The following is a 24,374-nucleotide window of genomic DNA, read 5'->3' as shown; positions in this document are numbered from 1 at the left end:
ACCTGAAAGAATCAACGAAAAAACTCTTGGAACTAATAAACAGTTATAGCAAGATTGCTAGATACAAGGTTAATATACAAAAGTCAATAACTTTCCTATACCATGAACACATGGAATATAAAATTAAAAACACATTACCATATGCATTAGTGTCCCCCAAATGAAATATTTAAGTATAACCCTAATAAACTCTAACAAAATATGTATAAGACCTATATGAGGAAAACTACACAACTTGGATGAATGAAACAAAGAAGAACTAAATAAATGGAGAGATATTCCATGTTTGCAGATATGAAGACTCAATCCTGTCAAAATATCAATTCTTCTCAACTTGATCTATAGATTTAATCCAATCCCAATCAAAATCTCAGCTAGTTATTTTGTGAATACAGATTCTGAAGTTTATATGAAGAAGTAAAAGAGAGAATAGCCAACTCAATATTAAAGATCAGCATGACTGGAGGACTCACATTACCTGGCTTCAAGGTTTACTATAGAGCTACAATAGTCAAGATAGTGTGGCACTGGTGAAAGAATAGACAAAGAGATTGATAGAACAGAATAGAGAGTCTAGAAATAGACCCACATAAATACAGTCAACTGATCTTTGGCAAAAGAGCAAAGGCAACGCAATGTAGTAAAAACAGTCTCTTTAACACATGGTGCTGAAACAACCACAGGTAAAAAAAAAAAAAAATCTAGACACAGACTTTATACCCTACACAAAATCAAATGGATCATAGACCTGAATGTAAAATGCAAAACTATAAAACTCCTAGAAAACAACATAGGACAAAATCTAGACGACTTTGGATACGGTGGTAACTTCTTAGATATGACACCAATGGCAAAATTCATGAAAAAAATCAATTGATAAGCTTGACTTCATTAAATTCAAAAACTTCTGTTCTGCAGAGGACATGTCGAGAGAATTGGGAGATAAGCCACAGACTGGGAGAAAATATTTGCAACAGTTCTTTATTAAAGAACCATTATCCAAAATATACAAAGAACTCTTAAAACTCAACAAGCAAATACACAATTTGATTTAAAAATGGGCAAAGGACCTGAACGAACACTTCAGCAAGAAATATATACAGACAGCAAGCATATGAAAAGATGTTTAACATCATATGTCACGAGGAAAATGCAAATTAAAACAATGAGATATTATTACACACCTATTAGAATGGCCCAAATCCAAAATACCAACACCACCAAATGCTAGTGAGGGTGTAGTAGCAAGAACTCTCATTTGTTGCTCCTGGGAATGCAAAGTGATAGAGCCACTTTGGAAGACAGTTTGGTGATTTCTTACCCAAAAAAAAAAAAAAAAAACCTATAGATACCGTATGATCCAGTAATCAAGTAATCATACTCTTTGGTGTTTACCAAAGGAATTGAAAATGCATGTCTATGCAAAAAAAGGTGCACATGGATATTTATAGCAGCTTTATTTATAATTGCTAAAAGTAGAAGCAAGCAAAATGTCCTTCAGTAGATGAATGAATAAACTGTGGTACATCCAGACAATGAAATATTATTCTGTGCTAAAAAGAAATAAGCTATCAAGCCATGAAAAAACATGGAGGAAACTCAAATGCATATTACTAAGTGAAAGAACCTAATCTGAAGAAGGTTACATATTGTATGATTCCAACTATGTGACATTCTGAAAAAGACGAAACTATGGAGGCAGCAAATGGATAAATGGTTGCCAATCCTTAGAGGGAGGGAAAGGACAAACAGGCAGAACATAAGAGATTTTCAGGGCAATGTAACTAACTATTCTGTATGATACTACAGTGGTGGATACCTGGCCTTACCCATTTGTCAAAGCCCACAGAATGTACATCAAGAGTAAACCCTAATGTAAACAATGGATTTGGGGGTGATAATGATGTGTTAATGTAGGCTCACTGATTGTAACAAATGTATCACTGTGGTGTGGGATGTAGATAGTGGGGGAAGTTGTGAGTGTGCAGGGACAGGGCTATCTGGGAACTCTGCACTTTCCACTAGATTTTGCTATAAACATAAAACTTCTCTAAAAATTAAAGTTTATTAATTTTTTAAAAGTCAATATAAAACATTTGTGAAGTATAAGGAGATAAAATATAATTTTAAAAATCAAATGTTAAAAAAATTGAAATAGCTCAAGAAAAATATTCTCTTATTAATATATATAATAAAAAAAAGATAGGTTCTATATATCCCATTAATTTAACTTTGAAATGGCTAAAAACTGACAAATCTATATTCATTTTGGAAGATTTTAATATTCCCTTATGATTTGTCAAATGAAATAGTCAAAAATAAGTAAAGAAATATAGATTTGAATAGTACATTTAACCAGTATAACTTAATGGATCTATTAAAAACTATATCTCTAAAACAAAGAATATGTATCTTTTTCAAATAGCTATGAAGTATTTCCAAAAACTCAGTTTAAGTTCTAGATAAGTTCTTCTAAATAACTCACATTCTCTGTCTATAATGGAATAAAAATGAACATAAACAAAAAGATAGCAAAAAAAAAAGCCCACAATCTATCCACTTAGATATTCTTCCAAGAATTTCTTAGATGAAAAAGTAAATAGAAACTGAACTTCTATCTTATTTAAAAGTAAATGAAAACAAAACACTATTATCAAAATGTTTGTTGTTGCCAAACCTTGTTCCCACAGGGATATTCGATAACTTTAAATGGAATTACTAGAAAAAAGAGAATAAAAATAAATTAACCAAGTCCTTGATAAAGTAACTCATAAGAAAACTAATATTTCTAAAGGATAATAAATAAATATAAATAAAAGTATAAGTTAATGAAATAAAAAGAAATAGGTTTGATCTATTAAGCTAAAATCCTAGAAAAAAGTTTTCTCTCTTCTTTATCCTTCATTCATTCTCTCCTCTCTCATCCTTCCCTCCCTCAAACACAAATAATTAACCCAAGAAAAGACAGAAGATAAAACAGATACAAAGGAAAACTTTTAAATAAAAAGATACTACATGTTACTAAATACCAAGAAATTTAAAATGTTAAGGAAATGCTTGATTTTCTGGGAAAATATCAATTTCCAAAATTGATTCAAGAAGAGGCAAAAATCCATAAATAAACCAATAATTATAGGGAAACATAATAGGTCATCAAAATTCTACTACCCAAAAAAGATACAAGACACATTTTTTATGAAGGAGATCTACCAGAGCGGCAATGTGTTATTCAAAATGTCTGCGGCACATAAAAGATGGTAGCTTTCTTAACTTTTTTTAAGAGGCTAGTATAAGCCAGTCTTTATAAAGAAAACTACAGGCCAACCTCACCTGTAAACATAGAAACCTATAGCAAATATCCTATTTAATACAGAAATACACTGGATGGGTTTACATTAAATCAGAAATAGGATATAGGACCAAGAAATAGGACCAAGATGCACTGTACAAATTTACTATTCCACACTGTTCTAAAGGTCCAATCCAAGTTGAAGAGACAAAAAAGAAGGGTAAGAGGTGGAGAGGTATAACTATTAGAAATAAAAAGGTAATATAGTCACTATTTGCATATAATGTGACTTATATAAATATGTGCATGTGTATATATATCTATATATATAGAATATATTCAAGAAAATTTCCAAAATATATAGTTAAGTAGTAAAAGCCACACAATGATATGTTAAAAACTAGTCTATTAAAAGATAAATATTTTTAAAATTACATGGCTTATATATAATACATATTAAAGAAAGATATCTGTAATATAGTTAAAGACACAATGAAGAATCTAGAAAGAGATATAGCAAACCATTAAAAGTGGTTTTGTCTCCAATAAGAAGAAAGTATAAAAAGAGACTTTCTTGCCTTTTCTTCTATATACTTGTTTTATTTGGTGTATTTATGTACTTATATGATACAATCTTTTGTTAAAGAAAGTGTGAATAACACCAAACAAAAGATTCTCTGACAAGCAAAAACCCTCCAAATTTAAAATTCTAAACTGAATACTTCAAATTTTTTATTTTTTCACTCAAATAGTATGAAATACTTTATTATCAGGTCTGAAATTTAAAACACTATAACAAAATTTTCCCGGTAAAGAACTAAGAAATATTGGGCCCAACTAACATTTAATGTAATTATCAAAATCTGTGATAAAATTTAATAGAAGTATTTAATCCCAAGAGATTTAAGAAAGTTTGTTTTTAAAAAGACATATTCATTAACTTCATTAATTCAAAGTTTTTAAACACCAACTGTCACCATTTTAAATGGAGAAATATTCATTCATAGGAAAAAGGTAAAGCTAAAAACCCTTCTATAGAAGTGTCTGTACAAGCTCACTGAAGTGTCTTTAGGCAAACTAAATTGTTGATTAGACAGCATTAGGAACCCATTATTTAATTTTATTTCAATTTCAATTTATTTCAGTGACTTAGAATCATGTACCAATTTTAATGTTTTGAAATCATTTTCAAAACATGAAAACCTTATCCTATAAATCTAAATATTCAAGGCCATTTAAAACAAATGTTAGCTATCAAAAACTACCAAAATTTACTTGATTTTTCAGACAAATCTTCCTAATGATAAAATTAAAACATATATCTGGGGAAACATAAAACTTAACTCATCTCAACATACAGTTACTGAATTAATTGGTTTCTAATCATTCAGAGAGTAAATATATGCCTCAAAGTATGCTCAAACTATAATTAATAATTATACTCAGTAATTATTAATAAACAAACTCAAATGTATTAAAGTATAAATTATACCTGATATAGAGAAATTCTAGAAGAACACTAAAAGCCTATTTATTTTCTGCACCATACTTTCAAACTAAATAAATGACAGAAAAAAATAACATATTCCAACCTTTCTGTTTTGGATTCATTGTCAACTTTGTACTGTTCAAAATCTTGGCTAAGAGACTGCAGCTTTTCTTGAAGTCTCTTTTCACGTTCTACACTTCCTTGATAAAATTTCATCTCTTTTTCCATCGCTTTTATTTTTTCTTCCATAGCTTTAAACTCATGAAGTATTAGATAGCTGACTCCACAGTACTTACAAACTTTTTCTTCAGGGGACATCTAGAAAATAGAACATATATTTACTAAAATGATATTTTTTAATTCTGAAAAATAAAGTTCAACTGAAGATGTTACTGCAACCATGTTGCTCAAATAAAGTAAATGCATACTGTACTGTCATGAAGTAATAATTACAACATTGCCTACATCTAGATAAAATTTTAAAACTGGAATGAAATTGACTGCACAAAATCTTGGAATTAGAAAAGGGTCTTTCAGAGTAATTATTTCTCCATGGTATCTCTAAGAAAGATTTACTCTTGAAATATTTTCCATAAAATAAAATTTAAAATGAAAACATCTTTACAATTCTTGTTTTAAGATGATTTTTCCTCAAAGTAGGAAGAAATCACTGGCCCTTCACTGCCAATTGCACTTGACCCCGAAGATGCCTCTTGGCTTTTTCAAATCTTATTTTCCTCATTCATAAAATTAAGGCATTGGACCAAATGAACTCTAAGTTCCTGTTCAGTTTTAACATTTTATGATTTTTATAGAATTTAACATTTTGTCCTAAAACCACAAATAGAAAAAAACTCTTTGAACCTAATCTCATCTCCCTAAATTAGTTCTTTTCCTCTCAGGTTGTTATGGTTAAACCCATTTCATAGATAAGAAGACTACTGAAGTTAAATAACCAGTTGATAGGTGGAGAAGGTGGGATTAAATCCAGGTCTTCCTAAAACCAGCACCTATACCTGTGACCATTTGTATCATATTTATTATCTACAATGTGTACTTCAGCTAAATTCTCTTACTTTCTTCAGATATAATGTTCACATCTCTGGTCAACATTAGGGCAGTGAAAAGTAGAATTTTAGCAAAGTCAAGGGAGAAGTGATTCTTTTTTTCTGTGTCAAGTACATAAATATTCCTCAAGTAGCCTCTACCTGTTTTGCTGTTCACAAAGGAAAAGAGACAGCTTCATTAAATATTTGCTCCAGGGCACTAAAATGAAAACAACACTTGGATTATTGGAGGAGTGTTTACTCTTAATACCACCTCTCTTAAGACTATAGAAATGGCTCCTGTAACTAAGAGTGACGCCTATCAATGCTATTACACAAGAGTGGGTTGGAACAAAATAATAAACTTTCTACAGGAAAAATTTTCTCATTTAAACTCAAATAATAAAAGTCAGATGAAAAACCATAATGCAGCACTGCAGGATGCAGATGAATGAATTTTTTTTTTTTCAATTCTCTACTTCACCAAAAAGGAGACCATTTATAGTCCTTGAGCCCAGAGCCTCAGTGACCACCCCCCGCTCCCGCCACGTGCACACACCTGCGCACATACATACACTCACCCGCACATGAACCCTACAAAACGTGATTCCCAGAACTACAGACAATTCAGAGAGTCATATTGGCAGGTAGACTGGGCTGGCTAGTCAATCCCAGGGTGGAGCAGGGCACACAGGATAGAGTTGGTTCTTCCAAAGGACAAATAGAGCTCCATCTGAAAGAAAAGCTCATTTCCCAGGAGAAATGGCTGGTCTTGCTTGGAGCCTATAATCTCCTTGTTCTCCTTCCAGTGTGTTAATTCCATTTCTTTCCAAGAGTGACTCTATCACTCTCTGATGGCCACTGATACCAAACACAGAGATGTTTTCTCACGCTGACCCCAAATCGGCCTCTCTGGAGCATCCTCCAGTCCTAGACATCCTCATAACCATGTTGAACAACCCCAGGACTCTTTATGGTATTTGAAGACAGCTATCAGGAACACTCTGTATCTCCTCTTCTCTAGGTCAACACTTCTAATTCCTTCAGCTGTTTCCTGTATGACATGGTTTTGAATTTCTTCTTCATTCTAGATAATTTTCTCGGAACTAGCTCCTGTGTTCTATCTGTTTCAAACTATGGTGCCCAGAACTAAATACTTCAGTGTGGCTGGTCTCACTAAAATGGAATAAGAGAGGCCTCAAACTTCCCTCACTCTAATATCTCATTAGTGATATCATTAGTAATATCTTCTAATGCGACCTTAGATTACAATGATCTTTTGTATTTTTAGCACTCATGTGTTGCTATTATATACTATAACTGCATTCTATGTTAAATAAAGCCCCCTATTTTAAAAAATAATAATAATAAATACTGCAGTGCAAACCACATCTCATTCTATTGAATATACCAATCCATTCCTTCCAATGTTTTTTAGAGACCTACCTTCCTCAGTTCTGGCTGCTCTGTTTGGTAATGTGACTAAATCTCCCTCTACCCATCCACCTTACTCATGGATGATTGGTAGAAAAGGACTGGACATCATATCCAAAAGAACCAAGCTCTAAGTTGTAATGAGCCAACTAGGCCCATAAGTGCTGAAGACACAGGCATTTAGGAAATCTTTAGGGCCAGCTACCCAATTATCTTTGTAACCAACCAAAATTTATTCATATCGTCTTCAAGAATATTATGACAAAATTTGCCAATGCCTTCATAAAATTCATATATTCTATGCTTACTACAGTTCCTAAACCTGGTAACTGTAGAATCCACTGATTAAAAAAACATTAAATGTGACAACGTTGAGGACAGGACTCCACAGCAGGTCACATCTCCTTGGTTGGTGCTGATCCATTACTCAGTACATTTCAGGTACAGTTCTTCAACTGATTATTATACTACCTCATTTTCTTTTTAACCAGCTTATATTTATTCACATTGTCTTTAGAAATATGACAAAATTTGTCAAATGCCTTCATAAAGTCCATATCTTCTATGCCTACTACAGTTCCCAAATCTAGTAACTACACAAAATGGAAAGGCAGGACCTACTTGCTTGCTCTCTCGATGAACACAAAATTGGTCTAATTTTATTGGTTCTCCAATATATCCTCACAAATCATCCTTTGATAGTATATTGCGGAATCTTGCCTGGCATTGAAATTGAGTTTACTGGTTGTAATTTATGGTCATTTTATACATGGAATAACATTTGTACATTATTTTACTCTCTACATATCCTCAAAGATCACCTAGAGTGATTCTGCAATCCCATTCAAAGTATTGTCAGTCCCCAGTAATATAATTCATCTGCATCAAGAAACCTGAACTAATTCAGAGCAGATGAGTATTTTCTTACAATCCCTTTGCTCATCTTGAGTTTTGATTCCTTCTCATCAATTTGAAAATTATATTGCTTACTCCAAGGCACTTTCATCCTTAACCTTTTGCCCATTAATCACAGTTCTCATCTTGCTCCTGGCAAAGTACCCTATCCTTATTCTAAAGAAAATTCTTGCAAGGTGGAGCTTATTTGCAGCCTGATGTACAAAACAGAAATAGCATAAGCTTCACAGTTGTGAAAGCTATTAGAATGTTATTATACCACAACGATCATGAGGGAAAACTAAAATAAGTGAAGCAATACATTTTATAGAACAAGTCTTCTGGAAGTTCAGCAAATAAAGACAAAACACAGTATCATTATGATCTAGGAAATAAGATAATCAAATTATAAAATAATAGGTCCATAAGAGTAGTCTCCAGACTTCATCTAGTATAACCTGGATCACTGAGTGATCTATGCTCAATAAGTACATTGAACAAAAGTTTTCAATGCTATTATTGAATCTTCTGTAAGTAAAACTACAACTGAAAATATGTAATAATGCTTTCAAATTCTTAGTGTCTATATGGGCTAATTACTTAGGACATTTCTGTGAAACCTGACGAGATATGAAATACTATAATTATGTTTCCAAAAGAAGTAAAAGTTATCTGGGTTTTTGTGTGTGTATGTGTGAAATATAATTTGTGTTTCATCCTTATAACTTGGTGTTATATAGTCTCCTCGTTTTTTAAGTAAAATAATGACATGCTGTCATTCTTGAGTAAAGGGCTATCATTAGCAGGATGTTTTTGCTTCCCATAAGATGTGCTTTGGAGGAGGCATTAACAAATGCAGTATATTAAACAGATGCATAACCATTTGAAAATAAATTATAAAATAAACTCAGATGGAGTGTTTGTACTTCTTAAATTATAGTTATTTAATATAAAAAATGATGCAAATTTTTAAAAGGTTAAATTAGGCTTCAGATCCTTTTCAATGCTCCTGTCTGTGCTTCAACTAGAAAAGGCATTCAGTAACCTCCTGCTGCCCAACTGAAGCATTCCCTACTCCAAAAATTGTTCCTTCTTTCTTCCTCCACCCATCCCATGCTTTTGATGCTTGGATAAGGAGAAAAGAAACCGATAAACTGTCCCATAAAGGTAAGAGTAACAGCAGTATAAAATGATTAGCTTTCCTAGAGGATATGCATTAAAAATATGCCTTTACTCAAAACAATGAGTGTCTATCTAATGAATTTTACTCAGATTGAGAGAAATATTTTAAGACAAGACAGTTGATCTTTTTAGCCACAGAGACCATCTGACCATTTCATAAGATCATCGGGACCCTTCCTCATCAATAAGTCAATCTTCTGCACCACCAATTTAAAAATCAATTTGGTAAAGAAGCACCTACAAAACCCTCTACATCTACATTATACTGAATGATGAAAGATTGAGTGCTCTTTCCCTTCAGATAAGCAACAGGCAAGGATATCCACTCTCTCTGCTCTTATGCAACATAATGCTGTAAGTTCCAGCCAGCGCAAGAAGAGGAAACATAGGGCATACATATCAAAAAGGAAGAAACAAAATTGTCCCTATTTGCGATAGCATGATTGCCCACATAGAAAATCCAAGGAGTCCACAATAAAACTCCCAGAACTAATAAGTTCAACAAGGTCAATGAGACAAGATAAACACACAAAAATCAACTGTATTTCCATATACTGCGTGAACACATGGACAGTGAAATTAAAACATAATACCAAAAATATTGTTCCAAAAAATAAAATACTTAGATGTAAATCTAACATAACACGCACAGAACTTGTATGCTGAAAAGTACAAAATGCTGATGTAAGAAATCAAAGATCTAAATAAACAGAGACACATACTGTGTTAATGGGTTTGAAGACTCAAAATATTAAAGATATCAATTCTCCCAAAATTTATATATAAGTTTAATGTAATTCATATTAAAATTCTAGCCAGATTTTTTTAAGACATAGATAGGATTGTTCCCAAATTCACATGGAAAGGCAAAGAAACTAGAAAAGCTAAAACGATCTTGAAAAAGAAGAATAAAGTGAATCATTTTACCTGATTTCAAGACATACTGTACTGCTACAGTAATCAAGACAGTGTGGTACTGGCAGATGGAAGACATAGAGATCAATGGAATAGACCAGAGAACCCAGAAATAAAACTACATAAATATGCCAAAATGATTTTTTGGCAAAGATGTAAAAGCATTTCAATGAAGGAAAGATAGCTTTTTTAACTAATGGTTCTGGAACAATTGGTTATCTATAGGTTAAAAAAATGAACCTCAATCTAAACCTTACACTCTATACAAAAAAAATAAATAAATAACTCAAAATGGATCATGGAGTTAAATGTAAACATAAAAATATGATTTTAGATGGAAAAAGCCTAGGAGAAAATCTTCAGGATCTAAAGTAGACAGAGTTCTTACACTTGATACCAAAAGCATGATCCATAAATGGAAAAATTGATAACTTGATTTTGATCAAAATTTAAAACTTTTGCTCTGCAAAAGACCCTGTGAAGAGGATGAAAAGATAAGCTACAGACAGGGAAAAGATTATTGTGAGCCACATATCTGACAAAGGACTAGTATCTAGATTATATAAAGAACTCTGGAAACTCAACAGAAAAAAAAAAAAACACAACAAAAATCCAATTAAAAATGGTCAAAAGACATGAAGAAACATTTCACTTAGGAGATACAGATGCCAAATAAGCACATGAAAAGATACTTAACATCTTTAGCAGTTAGGAAAATGCAAATTAAAACCACAACAAGATATCATTGCATGCCTATCAGAAAGGCTAAAATAAAAATAAATGGCAACATTAAATGCTGGTAAAGATGCAGAGAAACTGGATCACTCACACATTGCTGGTAAGAATGTAAAATGGTACAGCCTCTGGAAAGGTTTGGCAGTGTCTTAAAAAACTAAACATGCAACTACCGTACAACCTAGCAATTACACTCTTGGGCATTTATCCCAAGAAAATGAAAACATATGTTCACATGAAAACCTATATGTGAATATTTACAGCAACTCTGTACTTAATAGCCAAAAACGGGAGTAGAAAAAAAACCCAGATGTTCTTCCAACAGATTAAACAAACTATAGTATTTTCATACCATGTAATACTACTCAACAATAAAAAGGAATAAACAATATAGGCAACGACCTAAATAAAGCTCCGGAGAATTACACTGAGTGAAACAAACCTACTCCCGAAAGGTTACATAGCACCAGACAAAGGGGTCAAGTGTGGTCTTGCTGTCTAGCTCATGATTCCATTTATATAACCTTCTTGAAATGACAAAATTATTGGAGACCAGATCATTGGTTGCCAGGGATTATGGATTAGGGGTGGGGGATGAAGTGGTAGAGGTGTATGACAGGGGAGGTTAAGGCGAATGTCGCTATGAAAGGGCAACACGAAGAATCACTGTTCTATATCTTGACTGTTACCAATGTCGATATCCTGGTTGTGATATTGTAGTATAGTTTTGCCAGATGTTACCATTGGGGAAAGCCGAGGGAAGGGTATACGGGATCTCTTGGTACCACTTATAAATGCATGTGCATCTACAGTGATCTCAAAATACGAAGTTTAATAAGAAAACAATCAAAATAAAAATAAATCAGTCTGAGACTAAAATACCAAAGATTAATCTATAAAGAAATTTTATTGAGCAATTTCAAGAAATGTTGGCTTCATACATAAATTATACATGACACATCCAAGCTTATCCATATATGCTTCCAAAGTATATTTTCCAATACCTATTTTTCCCCTAGGAAACCTAACCTTAGTAAACTCTATGATTCTCTATGGCCAGCTAGCAAAAGTATTTTGGACAACCACAAATGCATATTTTTCAAGATTCATAGAAACATTTTTAAAAACTGTTTTCCTAATGAACTATCTTGGGTCACATATTAAGTGAATAATCATTAGGTTTTAAAAGTGTAATTGCTTTAAGAAACAAAACACACAGACACACACTATTTTTCCAGAATATTAATGTTACATTTCTATGATCATTTTTTCATTTTTCTTCCTCTACTTTAACTCAACACAAAACCTGACCCTAGCCACAGTGGCCCAAAATGACCTGGAAAATTAGGTTTATTTTTTCTGGCAATGACAATCTGTGCTTGGAAATATAAAACTGTTATTCTGAATAAATTTCAAAGTTTCAAAGTACTAAAATTACTACACTGAAACAGGACAAAATGAGCTGTTACTGCTGGGGAAAGGGATTGTTATCCCAGAAAGAACAGTGTGCTCTCCAACCCCTGCACTGCCACTTCTGTTTCATAAAATAAACAACTCTGGTCTTTTTATTTTACTTTGTGTGCTGTGGTAATAAATATCTCCTGAAGCTAAAATCCTATTACAAGTGTTCATTTTGTCACCACTTAAAAAAAAGAGAGAATTAGTTTTACTTTTTGCAAAATAATTGATTTTCCTACTAATTTATTACACTTTTGATTTCTGTGTATGTCCCCAAGCAAAAACAGCAAAAGGAAAGTTGTTCATTGCTTTTTCTTAAAAAGAGGAAGTCCATATGTCTCTAAAATGGGTTGACATTCAAGAGGGAAAGAGACATAGAATTATTACTTTGCTGATTTGTAAGTATTGATTTAGTTTTAAATTGTGGCAATAAAATCCTAAACAGAACTGTATTATCATTACAAGTGCATTCTGTTTTCAGAATGCTGGATGAAAATTCTAGAAAAGCTATTGGTTATCAGAGGTCAGAGGCAGATAGGAGTCAGCTTAGTCTAAAGAGACAGAAGATTTAAAACTATGGTGTAGGTACATATGGAAGTAACTTGTAGAGTTTAACAGCAGACAAAGGGGACAAGTGTGGTCTTGCTACCCAGTCCATGGGCCTGTTACATTTTGCGCCATTGGGGAGATGCGAGACTGAGATGTGTTTTATGCTCATTCAGAAATTGTGATTAAAAGCAAAAAGATCTAGGAATGAGAGTCAAAGATTACTTTATTCTTCCTTCCCTAAGGTTCCCTAAGAAGAGACCAGTGGGGAGATGATTTAAGAACCGTAGCCTTCTAGTCAAGCAATGGATTCTCTAACTATAGCTTATTATCGTGAGCATTCTTCTCCACACTTTCCCTTCGGTGGCCATCTCCCCCACCACCTCGACTTTTTCTTGCAACATTTCTACTACTACCTATTTTGCTATTAAAAGCACAGCGTAGCACAGTATTTCTCATGTTCTTTATCAAGTATTTTTTCATGTAATTTACCAACTACTCCATTTCCATATCATATAGAAAAAGTAAGGAAAGAAATAAAAAGAAGGGCTCCCCTCGCCTTCTCTTCCCTGATTTCTACACTAACCTTCCTTGTCTACACACAGGACAAAAAACATTCCAAAAAACAACAACAACAAAAAAACAAAAGAAACACAGCAGAGGGCTCTCTAGAAAGAAGAGCTAGCATAAAACTAACATAGAAAGTTAACAGAAGAACAAGGGGTGTGGAATGGGGGATAGCCTTTAAAAAACGTTTCTGTCACTATACAGTGATCCACACACCCCACATCCTTTTTTTTACCCAGTAAAGAAATAAAAAACAATTTCAAGCCATTATAAAAAAAATAATTTGTTTTCATTTTAATAATGAAGTATTATTAAATAATTTGAATCCACAGTACTCCTATTACCATTATCAGCTATATACCTATTTAACATGATTCTGTACAGAATGATGTATGCAAGCTGAGTAGATAGATATATTGTCTGATCACTATGCAATTTAACAAGTACATTATGAACAGCCTAGATGAATCAAACATAGTTAAAAAGTTATAGAAAAACAAACTTATTCTTAGACTGTGCTTTTAATAGGCTATGGGAAGCATGTACACATATTGGTTGCTTTATAATAAAGTACACAGAATAGTGTCTGGTACATAACAGGCACTGGATAAACATCTGTGGTATAAATGTATCTAACTTAGGTCTGAAAAAGTGCAAAGCTGCACTTTATATTCTAAACAATAAGCAGGACAAAGGCTACAATCAGAATACTTGTCCAGTGCCTTATGCAGCTGAGCTTCTCCTGGTGTTCCTACTTCTCTGCACTGTATGGGCAGCTGCTTGCCTTTCTTGCTTTGAGAATATAACTGTAGATTTATGAAATGCTTGATTTCAGCATTTTAAAACAATTTCTTATAAAGTACCTCAAATATGAGAAAAAAATTCTACAACTCTCATAAAAACCTTGTCAAAATAAATACACACTCTTTCATATATTTAAAACATTTGCATTGTTAAACAGTCTCTAACTTGGCCAGCTCTTTCTCACCAGTAAGCGTCTGTTCCCTTGGCCTACCATACCCTACTGCCTGTCTATAAAAATACTCCACCTTCAAGGACCAGTCCCAATTCCATCTTCTGTATAAAGCTTCTCCCTTGACCATCACAATACTGGAGGATTCTTCCCCCCACCTTCTCCTTTCTCAGAGAAGATACTATCTTATATACATTTAAATCATATACTGTCTTTTAGAGTTATTATTTCATGTCATTATATATCATCTTCCTGATGAATGATTGGGATATGAAGCACGGGTATTGTTTCTTGCAGATTGTTTTGTTTTGCTTCTTTTAATCTCTAACACACAGGTTAGTATATGGAAGGAACTCAGTTGTGGGAGAGAAGAAGGACATTCCATGTCTACCAACACATAAAAGCACCATTTCTCAGGTAAGTATAGCATAGCTGAGCTCTTTCTGTGCTTACTGTCTCTTATACCTAACTTAAAAGGTGAAGCAAATTAAATGCAATGGTTGAAAAGGTATTTTCTGGTAACTGGACTTCCCTTCCAGTTCCTGCCAGGTTGCAGTTTACATAAATCTGAAGAACACGCAGTAACAGTAAGCATCAAGTAAAATCAATGGGATGGTTAATAGCAATAGACAGCCGAAAGCAACATGCTCAAAGGATAAAAGCATATCTGAGAGCTGACTGCAATTTTTAATTAAAAAGTAATGGATTGGTGGTTAATAGAGTTGACTGTTGCTTTACTGAAAAACCTGAATGATTATAATAGCTAAGGTCTCAGGTTTTAATTCACAATTTGTCAGTTTCAAAGAGATATTTTTTAAAGTATACTGTTAACAATGTATGCACTGCCAAACTAAACATGTCAGAAATGCTTTTGCCTAAAGATAGCTATGAACCGGGAGGAGAGGAGCATGCTAATCAGATTAAATGAGATTACATGAAAGAGCTTAAAACAGTGCCTGGTACACAGGAAGTAGCAATAATGAAGATGAAACTGAAATAAACCCTTATATAGAAAGAGACTTAAAAATTTAGCATCATAAATTTTAGCATCAACTAACTGTAATTTCTGTGGTGGTATACTACTAATTAATTGTTTTCCAAAATTTACAGAATAAAGATCACTTATAATTTTAAAGATCCATTTATTTCGGTTTAAAAAAAAAAACAACTTTTTTTCCTGACAAGCTGCTAGAAAATATCTAAATATACTATTTGGACATTTGAGGGCTCCGCGAACACCAGGTCAAGTACTGTGCTGGAATTGCATATCTGTCTTCTTTCACAGGCCATGTATTCTGCACTGAACTGAATTCCACAATTCTGACCATTAAGATTCTTCCTTTCCCCACTCCACCAATTCATTGCAGATGCCCTCATAAAAATAAATACAAAATCTCTGAATTCACTCTCTCAGGGTTTAGAATTATCCATTAAAATATTATGCTGTAATAACAATATAATATCATACCTTTTGGATTTCTTCAGGTAACGCATGCATGGGAATGTGACGATCCATAATTTCTCAAAATATACTGAGGGAGTGCTGAAGCAAAATGATCTAAAAATATTGATAGCAATAATCAGAATTAAAATAATGCAAAAAAGTTCAAATTGAAAGGTATAAACTCTTGGGAGTATTCATAGATAAATGGTTATAACTGTTTCAACAAATGTTTGTTTCATCAACTCAAGTGGGGTTTTCTGTTATTAGACCAACAGAACCGGAAAGGCCTATAGAGAGAGACTATTGACAGAAATGATACTCTCTTTCTCTAGAAATTAATAGTCTAATTCTAATTTCTGTGGTGGTTCACAACTAATTATTTGTTTTGCAAATACAGAACAAGGATCACTTAACATTTTAAACAGACCCATTTATTTCAGTTATTTTTTTTTAAAGCAAGTTTTCTGAAAAGCTTCTAAATATCTAAATATGGTATTTTAGTTCAGCAGATAAGAAAAGCAATTATGACATGAATGCTGGTTTGAATAATGATGTACAGAAAAAATATTCAGTTATCAGATTAAATATGATATGCAGGCATTGAACAGAAGAATCATCACAGCATGAGAAGGCAGGTTCCAATTTTACCCATAAATGAACATTTATATAATTTTTATGAAGATATTTTAACAGATTTTCACTTTATAATAAAAGAATTCAATGTAAAACAATATCACTACTTTCATAAAACTACACAGGATGAATGGAGGAGTACTTTGGGTTCTTTTTTTTTTTTTAATCTTTCCCAAATATGGAGAAAGAACAGACAGTCCAGTTTCATGAGTGAGATGTTTATATATACCCTAGCAGTGAAGGGCAGAAGGGGGGCAGCAGAGTAAGATGATACAGGCACAATTCCACAGCAGGGAAGAAGGCCTGAGGCGGAAGAGCTATAGAGAAGAACAATCTAGGAGTTTAGGAAAGAAAAATGTCTTGGTATAGGGAATTAGTGAAGGATTTCTGAAGTTGTTTGCTTCTGATCAGGGCAGGATTTTAATAAAGAGAGACTGGAGAGACATAACACTCTCTCAGAGACAGCAACCTCAACCATGCCAAGGTAGCAGGGAAATTATAGTTGACAAAAATTCCTGTAGTGGCAGTATTTTCTTAAATTGTGTAAACATTGGTAGAAGAGAGGATTCCCTATTCCCTCTAAAACGAGCACAAAGCCCTTGTTTTAATGAGCTGCTGTTTAAAGCAAATAACCAATGAGCTATCTTCCTATATAAATGGTGTGTGTGTGTGTGTGTGTGTGTGTGTGTGTGTGTGTGTGTGTGTGCGTGCGCGCGCACGCGCGTGTGCATGCGCACACAAGCGTTTTTGGTAAAGTTAACTGGAGTTAACTCTGGGGGTAAAGTTAACTGACATAGTTAATATAGGTCCACATGGCCAAGTACATAAAAATTTGATGTTTGGCAGACCATCACCACAATGTGGAAAGAGCTCATTATTCACAGAAGGCTCATTATTCTAATCTCTACCATTTTACAATGGATTCACCATCAGTAAAGTAAGATGGCATCGGCTTAATTAAACTCTATTGGGAGCGGAATTTCTCCTAAATTATCAACTAAATTATCAACTAAATTTCCTTTTAAAATTCCACTCACAAAATTATTTGAGAGCCTGGATCTACTGACGATATAAACAAGGCACCAATGGAACAGTTTTCATTTAGTACCTTCATTGTCTGTAAATGTAGTCCAACTTTGTGGCCTTACTATACCAAGAGGGGAAGAATTGGCAGGTTCTGATTACTGAGGAAAAATTAAAAATAAAATATCCTGCCAACACAGAAAAATCTCTCTATAGTGCAGAAAGATAATTTATTATTGAATATGCATTTAACCAGACTGAAATGTAAATCACAGCCAATCTGTTAATGAGATTACAAAGACATAAAGAAACCCCACTCTTTTTATACAGCCAGGCAGATACAGTCCATTACATACATACCCATTCTCAAGATAAATGTAACTGTCCTCAACACGGCTTGCTATACACTCTTTCATACTTCGTTTTAAATTCATCTGGTAATTGAAGTAGCCATCTATACTAGCTAATTGCATTTGTTCTAAGGAATGGATATCGCTATAACAAAGCAGGTGGTTACTAGAAGTCAGGCACTTAGGCTAAACTCCCAAGGAAATATGGAAACAGGGAACTATATTCCTTGTTGTTTACATTGTAAAGAAATGGCTACCAGGTCAAGAAAAGTATTCTGGTTCTTAAAGATTTGCATACAAAATTTTTTTTTAAAGATTTGCATATATATTAAAGGAATAGTGGAAGCATTCACAAATTAGAAGTTTATCAAGGAAGGGAGGGGGAAAACGTGCGCGTTTTATCAAATGAGGCCCTTTTATTCTTTCACATTACACACGTGTATACCGGTAAAGGGTGCGGTGATAACTGGCAGCAGTTACCTAGGTATTTGTGTATCTGCTCTGTAACAGGATCACAAGGAAGATGTCAAAAACACAGATACGTCCTGATTGTTCACTTCCGATTCCCTTTCTCACATCAGTGTCACGTTAGGCCATTAACTCATGTTTAGTTTTCAAGCTCTTCCATAAAGTATTCCCCTGGCGTGAATCACCCACAAATGAGCAGGTCATGGTCAAGTGAAGCAGGAGTTCCTGTCCTAAGACTTTCCTGAAGCGGCGGAATTTTCCAAATTGAAACCAACTGCAAGGGCAGCCAAAACTGCCGGAAGGGTTTTGAACTCTGTCCCTTTCTAACCCCGTTCTCTCGGGACCTGCTGTGGCAGAAGAAGGAGTTGGGGGTAAGGCCGAGCCGCGCAATCCCGGGAAGAGGGGATGCTTGGGCCGGCAGGCTGGCGGGAACCAGGCAAGGTATGCAGAAGGGGGCGAAGGCGAGGTGCGGGGCCCCATCCCGCTGCCGCGGCGCCGCCGCTCAGCTTTCCGGCCCTCTGCCCGGATGCCAGCACGCCTCCGCTCCGAACTGCGTCCGGGGATACGGAGGCATCCAGGGACTCAAGGAAGCGGTTCGTTGTCTCTCACCTAGACCTCGACTCCACCCGGTGCGAAACGGCTTTCCCGGTCTCCCGGGAGACCGTGCTGCACGTCGGACTGACGTTAGGGCGCGGTGACGTCACAGCCTACGCCTCTCGCCAACGCGGAAGCGGTGCTCCCCTGCCCTGCCCCGGGCCCCAACTCCCAGCGGAAGCGGGAAAGCGCGTGGCGGGATCGCAGGAAGGGGCTCGTATTACGCGCGGAGTGCTGTGAGAGGCAGGAAAGGAGACGCCAAGGGTGAAGCGGGGGAGGGGGGCTGGAGTGGTGATAATAACAGATGGGACAGAGAGAGACGTCCCCAGCCCTTGCGGCTGGTTGGAGAGAGACCTCGGCTGGGGCGGAAGCCTAAGTCCGTCTACTTCTCACCGCTGGCCCTAGAGCCCGTGTGGAGGACACAGCAGTGGGCAGTTACTGCCCTTGAGCAGAAAGAGGAGAGATGCCTGTAAAGGTCCTGGGTGTAAAAGGAAGCTCGTCTCAGTGATTGCAAGCGAGGCCAAGTGAATTGGAAAGGCGTTGGTAAAATTTCCAACCTAGTCCAAGAGTAGTCAAGACGAAGTGCTTAGTTCAAAAATTATCTCGAGACCCCCCTAGAGCACAATTTATAAAAGGCTGTCCACCCTTACACGTGACTTTCTCTCATTCATAAAGCAAGTATTTGTTGATGGCCTACCATGCGTCAAGCACTGCATACCAGATGGGGTGAGGCTCAGTGACTGACTAACCCAGCCAGGGGCAGCCATTGGCAGATTTGCAGGTGACTCATTCACAGTTCAGATATCTCCTTTTTGAGAATTTTATGAAGTCCAAAATGCAGCTCTTCCAAGAAACAAAGTAATCACTGCTCGCTTTCAGGGAAGGAGACTTGCTACTATTGAAAGAAGTAAAGTTGAGTAAATAGAAAATTTAGTAAAACCTGTAGATTTAGAGAAGTGATCAAATGATGCAGAGCATTGCTGGAACAGTAGTCAGACTGCTGATTGATAGGTATTTGTTAAATAAACAGTCATATGTGGCTCTCAATAGACATTATTGCTAATAATCATACTAGCCCAAATAATCATACTATATTTGTTAATAAAAGTGACAGCATGAAGTAATGAACACTTCTAAAAGTCTTGTTCCGCAAAGCACTGAAAGCTTTGGAAATACATATATCCTGTACACTTTAGACTGATACTTTTGTCCCAAAGCCTACCATTGACTTTCTGTTTACACCCCCTCAAAGAGACTTTCTTCATCTGGCAAAGAAAAGCATAATTAGAGGATTGCAGAAAGGATTAAGGGGCACAGAGGAGAGCCAACGAAGTGGTCAAGTACAGCATGCTTATGAGAAATGCAAAGAACATTATAAGCTATTCATCTTCAGCATGCTTCTTTGAGGGACAATGAAGGTAGGACTGTTCTCATTTTGTGACAATGGGAGTTTATATGTAGGGCGCACACACGCGCGCGTGCACACGCACACACACACACACGCACACAACAGTTCATCCAGATTCATTGAGTGTATATCTATCTGGAACAGGAATTGCACACCTAAAGCAGGATCACTCTTCTAAGGCCAGTTGGGCTAGTATGATTATTAGCAATAATGTCTATTGAGTACTTTGTGTATAGGATAAGGAAAGGAAACTTTAAAGATGGGAGAAGATCCAGCTGAAAGGCCGTAAGTCATTCTGTGGTTTAATTTCATCTGTGAATGTTCATCTCTACATTGGCCTTGAGACCAATTTTCCTTCCACTTAATGTCCCTTAGACCTTCACTGTCCAGTAAGAGCCACATATGACTGTTTATTTAAAATGAAATAAAAACTTACACTCCTTTTTTGCACTAGTCAGTTTTCAGGTGCTCAGCAATTACATGTTGCTACCACATAAGACAGCACATATATGTAGAACATGTTCATCATCAAAGAAAGTTCTGTTGAACAATTGTTAGCACTATAAGAATTTCAAGGAGTTGATAAATTGTGAAGAATAGCCTGTTAAAAAGTAGCAGTGAAAACCGTTATCCCTGAAGACCACGGCACGTAGGAAGAATTGTGAAGTGTTACAAAATAGGTTTTTAAAAAGAGGGGTTGGGAATAATCCAATAAGCCTCTCCTCGATGTTGGTGTTTTTCTTGGCTCTTTTGGTCTCAGTCTCCCTCTGTCTCTGTCCAGGTTTCTTTCCTTGTCCTTTTCCCACTTCTTTTTCTCACCCCTTTATTGGCCATACTGACTGAAGCAGAAGTTAAAATAGTCCCATTATTGGACATACTGAATAAAGTTTTGTGTTATCCTGTTTTTAAATTTTATATCAGCTAAGTTTTACTTTTTACTATGACCTTTAAAAATAATCCAGTGATAACCAAAGGTTAAGTTCCTTTTAACCTTTTCTGTGACCCTATGGGTCAATGACCCCCGAAAGAAAAAAAAAATGCTCCCTAGTTTTAGGAGTAGAGTCTCTGCTAAGTGACTGAACTAGGGATTTCCATATGATCTGCAGACCTTTGTGTTTTATTAATGTTTAGGAGAATACAGTGTCTATACTTTTCTTTTATGAATTTACCTAAGATATTTATCCCACAGGGCATTTTTATTCAATTCATCCATTTTGGTTAGTAGTTTGTCCTCTCCCCTATTCTTCCTCTTCCCTACTGAAAATCACGTGGGAGAATACATACTTTGTCTGCAAGTCTGATAAAAATATTAGAAAGTCCACTCAAGATTGCTAATTTCAAAGCGAGCTCAAATTGAGCTCAGAACTATACAAAGGGAACATGGCAAAACTACAGTTAGCTCAACTTATTTTTATCCTGTGAACCAGAACACACAGTACCATGCTAGCCCCAAAAGTTTGAATAAAATGGTTGCAGACAGGCCTCCCAGGTTGGCAACCACAGCTTTCACTGCAATTTCTGGGTTCCATCTAATGCAAGTACACAACTTTTAAAAAGCTAACATTTATTGGGCTCTATTTGCCAGGTACTTCATACACAATGTCTTAGTTTATTGAGAACCATCCCAAACATAACTCAGTCAGATCCTACTTGTTTACTTTTTTCCAAAAAATAGAAGTGGCCAAGGGCATGGCCCAACCTGTGAGCACTGAAGTGTACTTGGACTGAATGCGAATGTAAGCAGAAGCACCTGGGTCTCATGTTTTATTTTAGTCGATGATGCCAGCCAATTAGTACCCACAGGGCATCAGCTTACTCTGGATTTGTAACATATGTAAATACCCCCCAAAATTATTTAATTCTGGAAGCTTAACTTTGTCATAGACTTACTTTCTTCATAACTTCCAAAACAGCTTCCAGTTTTCAAAAAAGAGGTCAGCTGTAAGTGACCACTTGCTTTGTTGTACTTGCCCCAACACATTTTATTCCCACTGAGATGTGAATCAGAGTTTCTTTCTTAATTTTTTTAAATTGCTAATCAACATTTAAAGTTTTAGACTCCTCTTTAAAGCTACTTTGTATATTTTGAACCCCAAATAGCTCTAGCTGGGCTTGGGCCACAGTATATGTGGGTTAATGCTCTGTACATTTTTTAATCCATCATATGTGCAATGTAAACTTGAGTCTAATGAAAGGAAAGTCACAATCTTTAAATAGCAGTTATCTCTAGGAGTTCAAGTGTTTTGCATTCTTTTTAGCCCTGAAAATATGATTATTGAATAAAATTTCCAGTGATACAAGTCAGGCTTTTAAGGGATAAACATCTCTCAAATATTAAAAATAAGTCAAGCACTACAGTGAAACCTTCTATGATTATAAATTATTCTCTTGTGGCTGGTTCACTACTGATAAGAACTTTACTTAAAAATGTACTATGTGCTAATAGTTTAATATTTGTTACATGAATAATTTTTTATTGAAATATAATTTACATATAATATATTCCAGGTGTACAACCTAATGACTCAATATTGTGAAACAGTTAACCACAATAAGTCTAGTTAACATCTATCATTACACAGTAAAAATTTCTTGTGACCAGAGCTTTTAAGATCTACTCTCAAAAAAATAAAGAGATCTGTCTACCGCCATGCTACCCTGAACAAGCCCAATCCCATCTGATCTCGGAAGCTAATCAGTGTTGGGCCCAGTTAGTACTTGGATGGGAGACCACCTAAGAAGACCAGGTGCTGTAGGAATAAAAAACTAAAAAACTAAGGGATTGTAATCTGACAAGGTCCTTGCAATCTGTGAGGTCAACCAAGGGTTGCCTCACCTAAAAAAATAAATAAAAATAAAAAGATCTACTCCTAGCAACTTTCAAATATACAATACAGTATTATTAACTATAGTCACCATGCTATACTTTACATCTCCAGGACTTATTTTCATGAATATATTTAAAAACAATAAAACTCTAATGACACTGACTTAAAGCTCTTGTAATAAATTTGATGCTCAAAAATACGGCACTGATAGTTCTTTAAACTCTTAGCATTCAATATCTAACATTAATGAATTCAAAGACTGAAAATTGGTAACTTCCTTAGGCATTTAAAAAACTTTGTAGAATTTGCTAGTTTAATGAAATTATTGCTTATTTCTGAGATTTCTATAGGATTCTAATGAAGCATCCAAGAGTTTAACTCATATTTTTTGATAAGTGATTGGTACAAGTGATTTCATTCTGCCTTACAGAGATGAAGTTCATGTTTCTGTACCTATAATTATCAGTAGCTACAAAATTTATAGGAATCAAATTATAGCAATTTTCCTGTCATTTTGTTACATCTCTATTAATAAAAGTTTTAATGCCATTAAAGAGTTGTGAATCATCTTAAAAGATATCTTACAAACTATTGATAAAAAACATCTAACATTATTACCACTATTAAATAGATAAAAAAATTAAAATAATTATAGTAGCCCTGGTTTGCAGGAGTGTAGAGCAACTAGCACTCTTAAACATTGCTTTTACATTTACTTTTTTGCAACAGTCAGTTTTCAAGTGCTCATAATTACATGTCAAAATCTAAAACATTTATTATGTTCTAAACACCTTGAAATGTTCAAAACAACTGTAGTGGACACTTGATCCCCCTTCTTCCTTTTGTTCAGGAATCCAGACCTCTGCGCCATTCCCTTCTCTCTGCTCCCAAGCCCAACTCCAGTAAAGAGTTCAGAATTGGTCGATTTTGCTAGCCCCTTCCCCTTTACCAGTAATTTAAATCACAAATGGGTTTCTGACTCTATTCTGACCAAACAGGCTCTACGAGAAGGCTGCTGGAAGCGTCTAGAAAAGTTTTTGTTAGTACATATATTTAGTGTTTATCACAGTCTTGCTTATAATGTATAAATATTGGAAA

At 35.0% G+C, this 24,374-nt stretch overlaps 1 protein-coding gene and 1 pseudogene across 12 annotated transcripts in view; one reads left to right on the top strand and one right to left on the bottom strand.

Moving 5' to 3' along the window:
• LEKR1 (leucine, glutamate and lysine rich 1) overlaps positions 1 to 19,201 on the bottom strand; it is a 171,189-nt gene extending 151,988 nt beyond the window's left edge. For 7 of the 12 annotated variants that reach the window (XM_011379394.2, XM_023524340.1, XM_011379335.2 and 4 more), the window contains exons 1-3: positions 19,056 to 19,201; positions 15,997 to 16,086; positions 4,882 to 5,096 (exon numbers count right to left, since the gene is read on the bottom strand). In XM_011379394.2, the coding sequence (XP_011377696.1) occupies positions 4,882 to 5,096; positions 15,997 to 16,044 (263 nt within the window). In that variant the 5' untranslated portion in view covers positions 16,045 to 16,086; positions 19,056 to 19,201. The other 5 variants (XM_011379374.2, XM_023524347.1, XM_011379360.2 and 2 more) reach the window with 4 other exon arrangements.
• A 3,887-nt stretch (positions 19,202 to 23,088) lies between these two features.
• LOC111732888 lies at positions 23,089 to 23,207 on the top strand (annotated as a pseudogene).
• The last annotated feature ends 1,167 nt before the right edge of the window (positions 23,208 to 24,374 follow it).

Source organism: Pteropus vampyrus, unplaced genomic scaffold (genome assembly GCF_000151845.1).
Source record: "Pteropus vampyrus isolate Shadow unplaced genomic scaffold, Pvam_2.0 Scaffold12, whole genome shotgun sequence".
NCBI lineage: Eukaryota > Metazoa > Chordata > Mammalia > Chiroptera > Pteropodidae > Pteropus > Pteropus vampyrus.
This window is presented reverse-complemented; position numbering and strand designations above follow the sequence as displayed.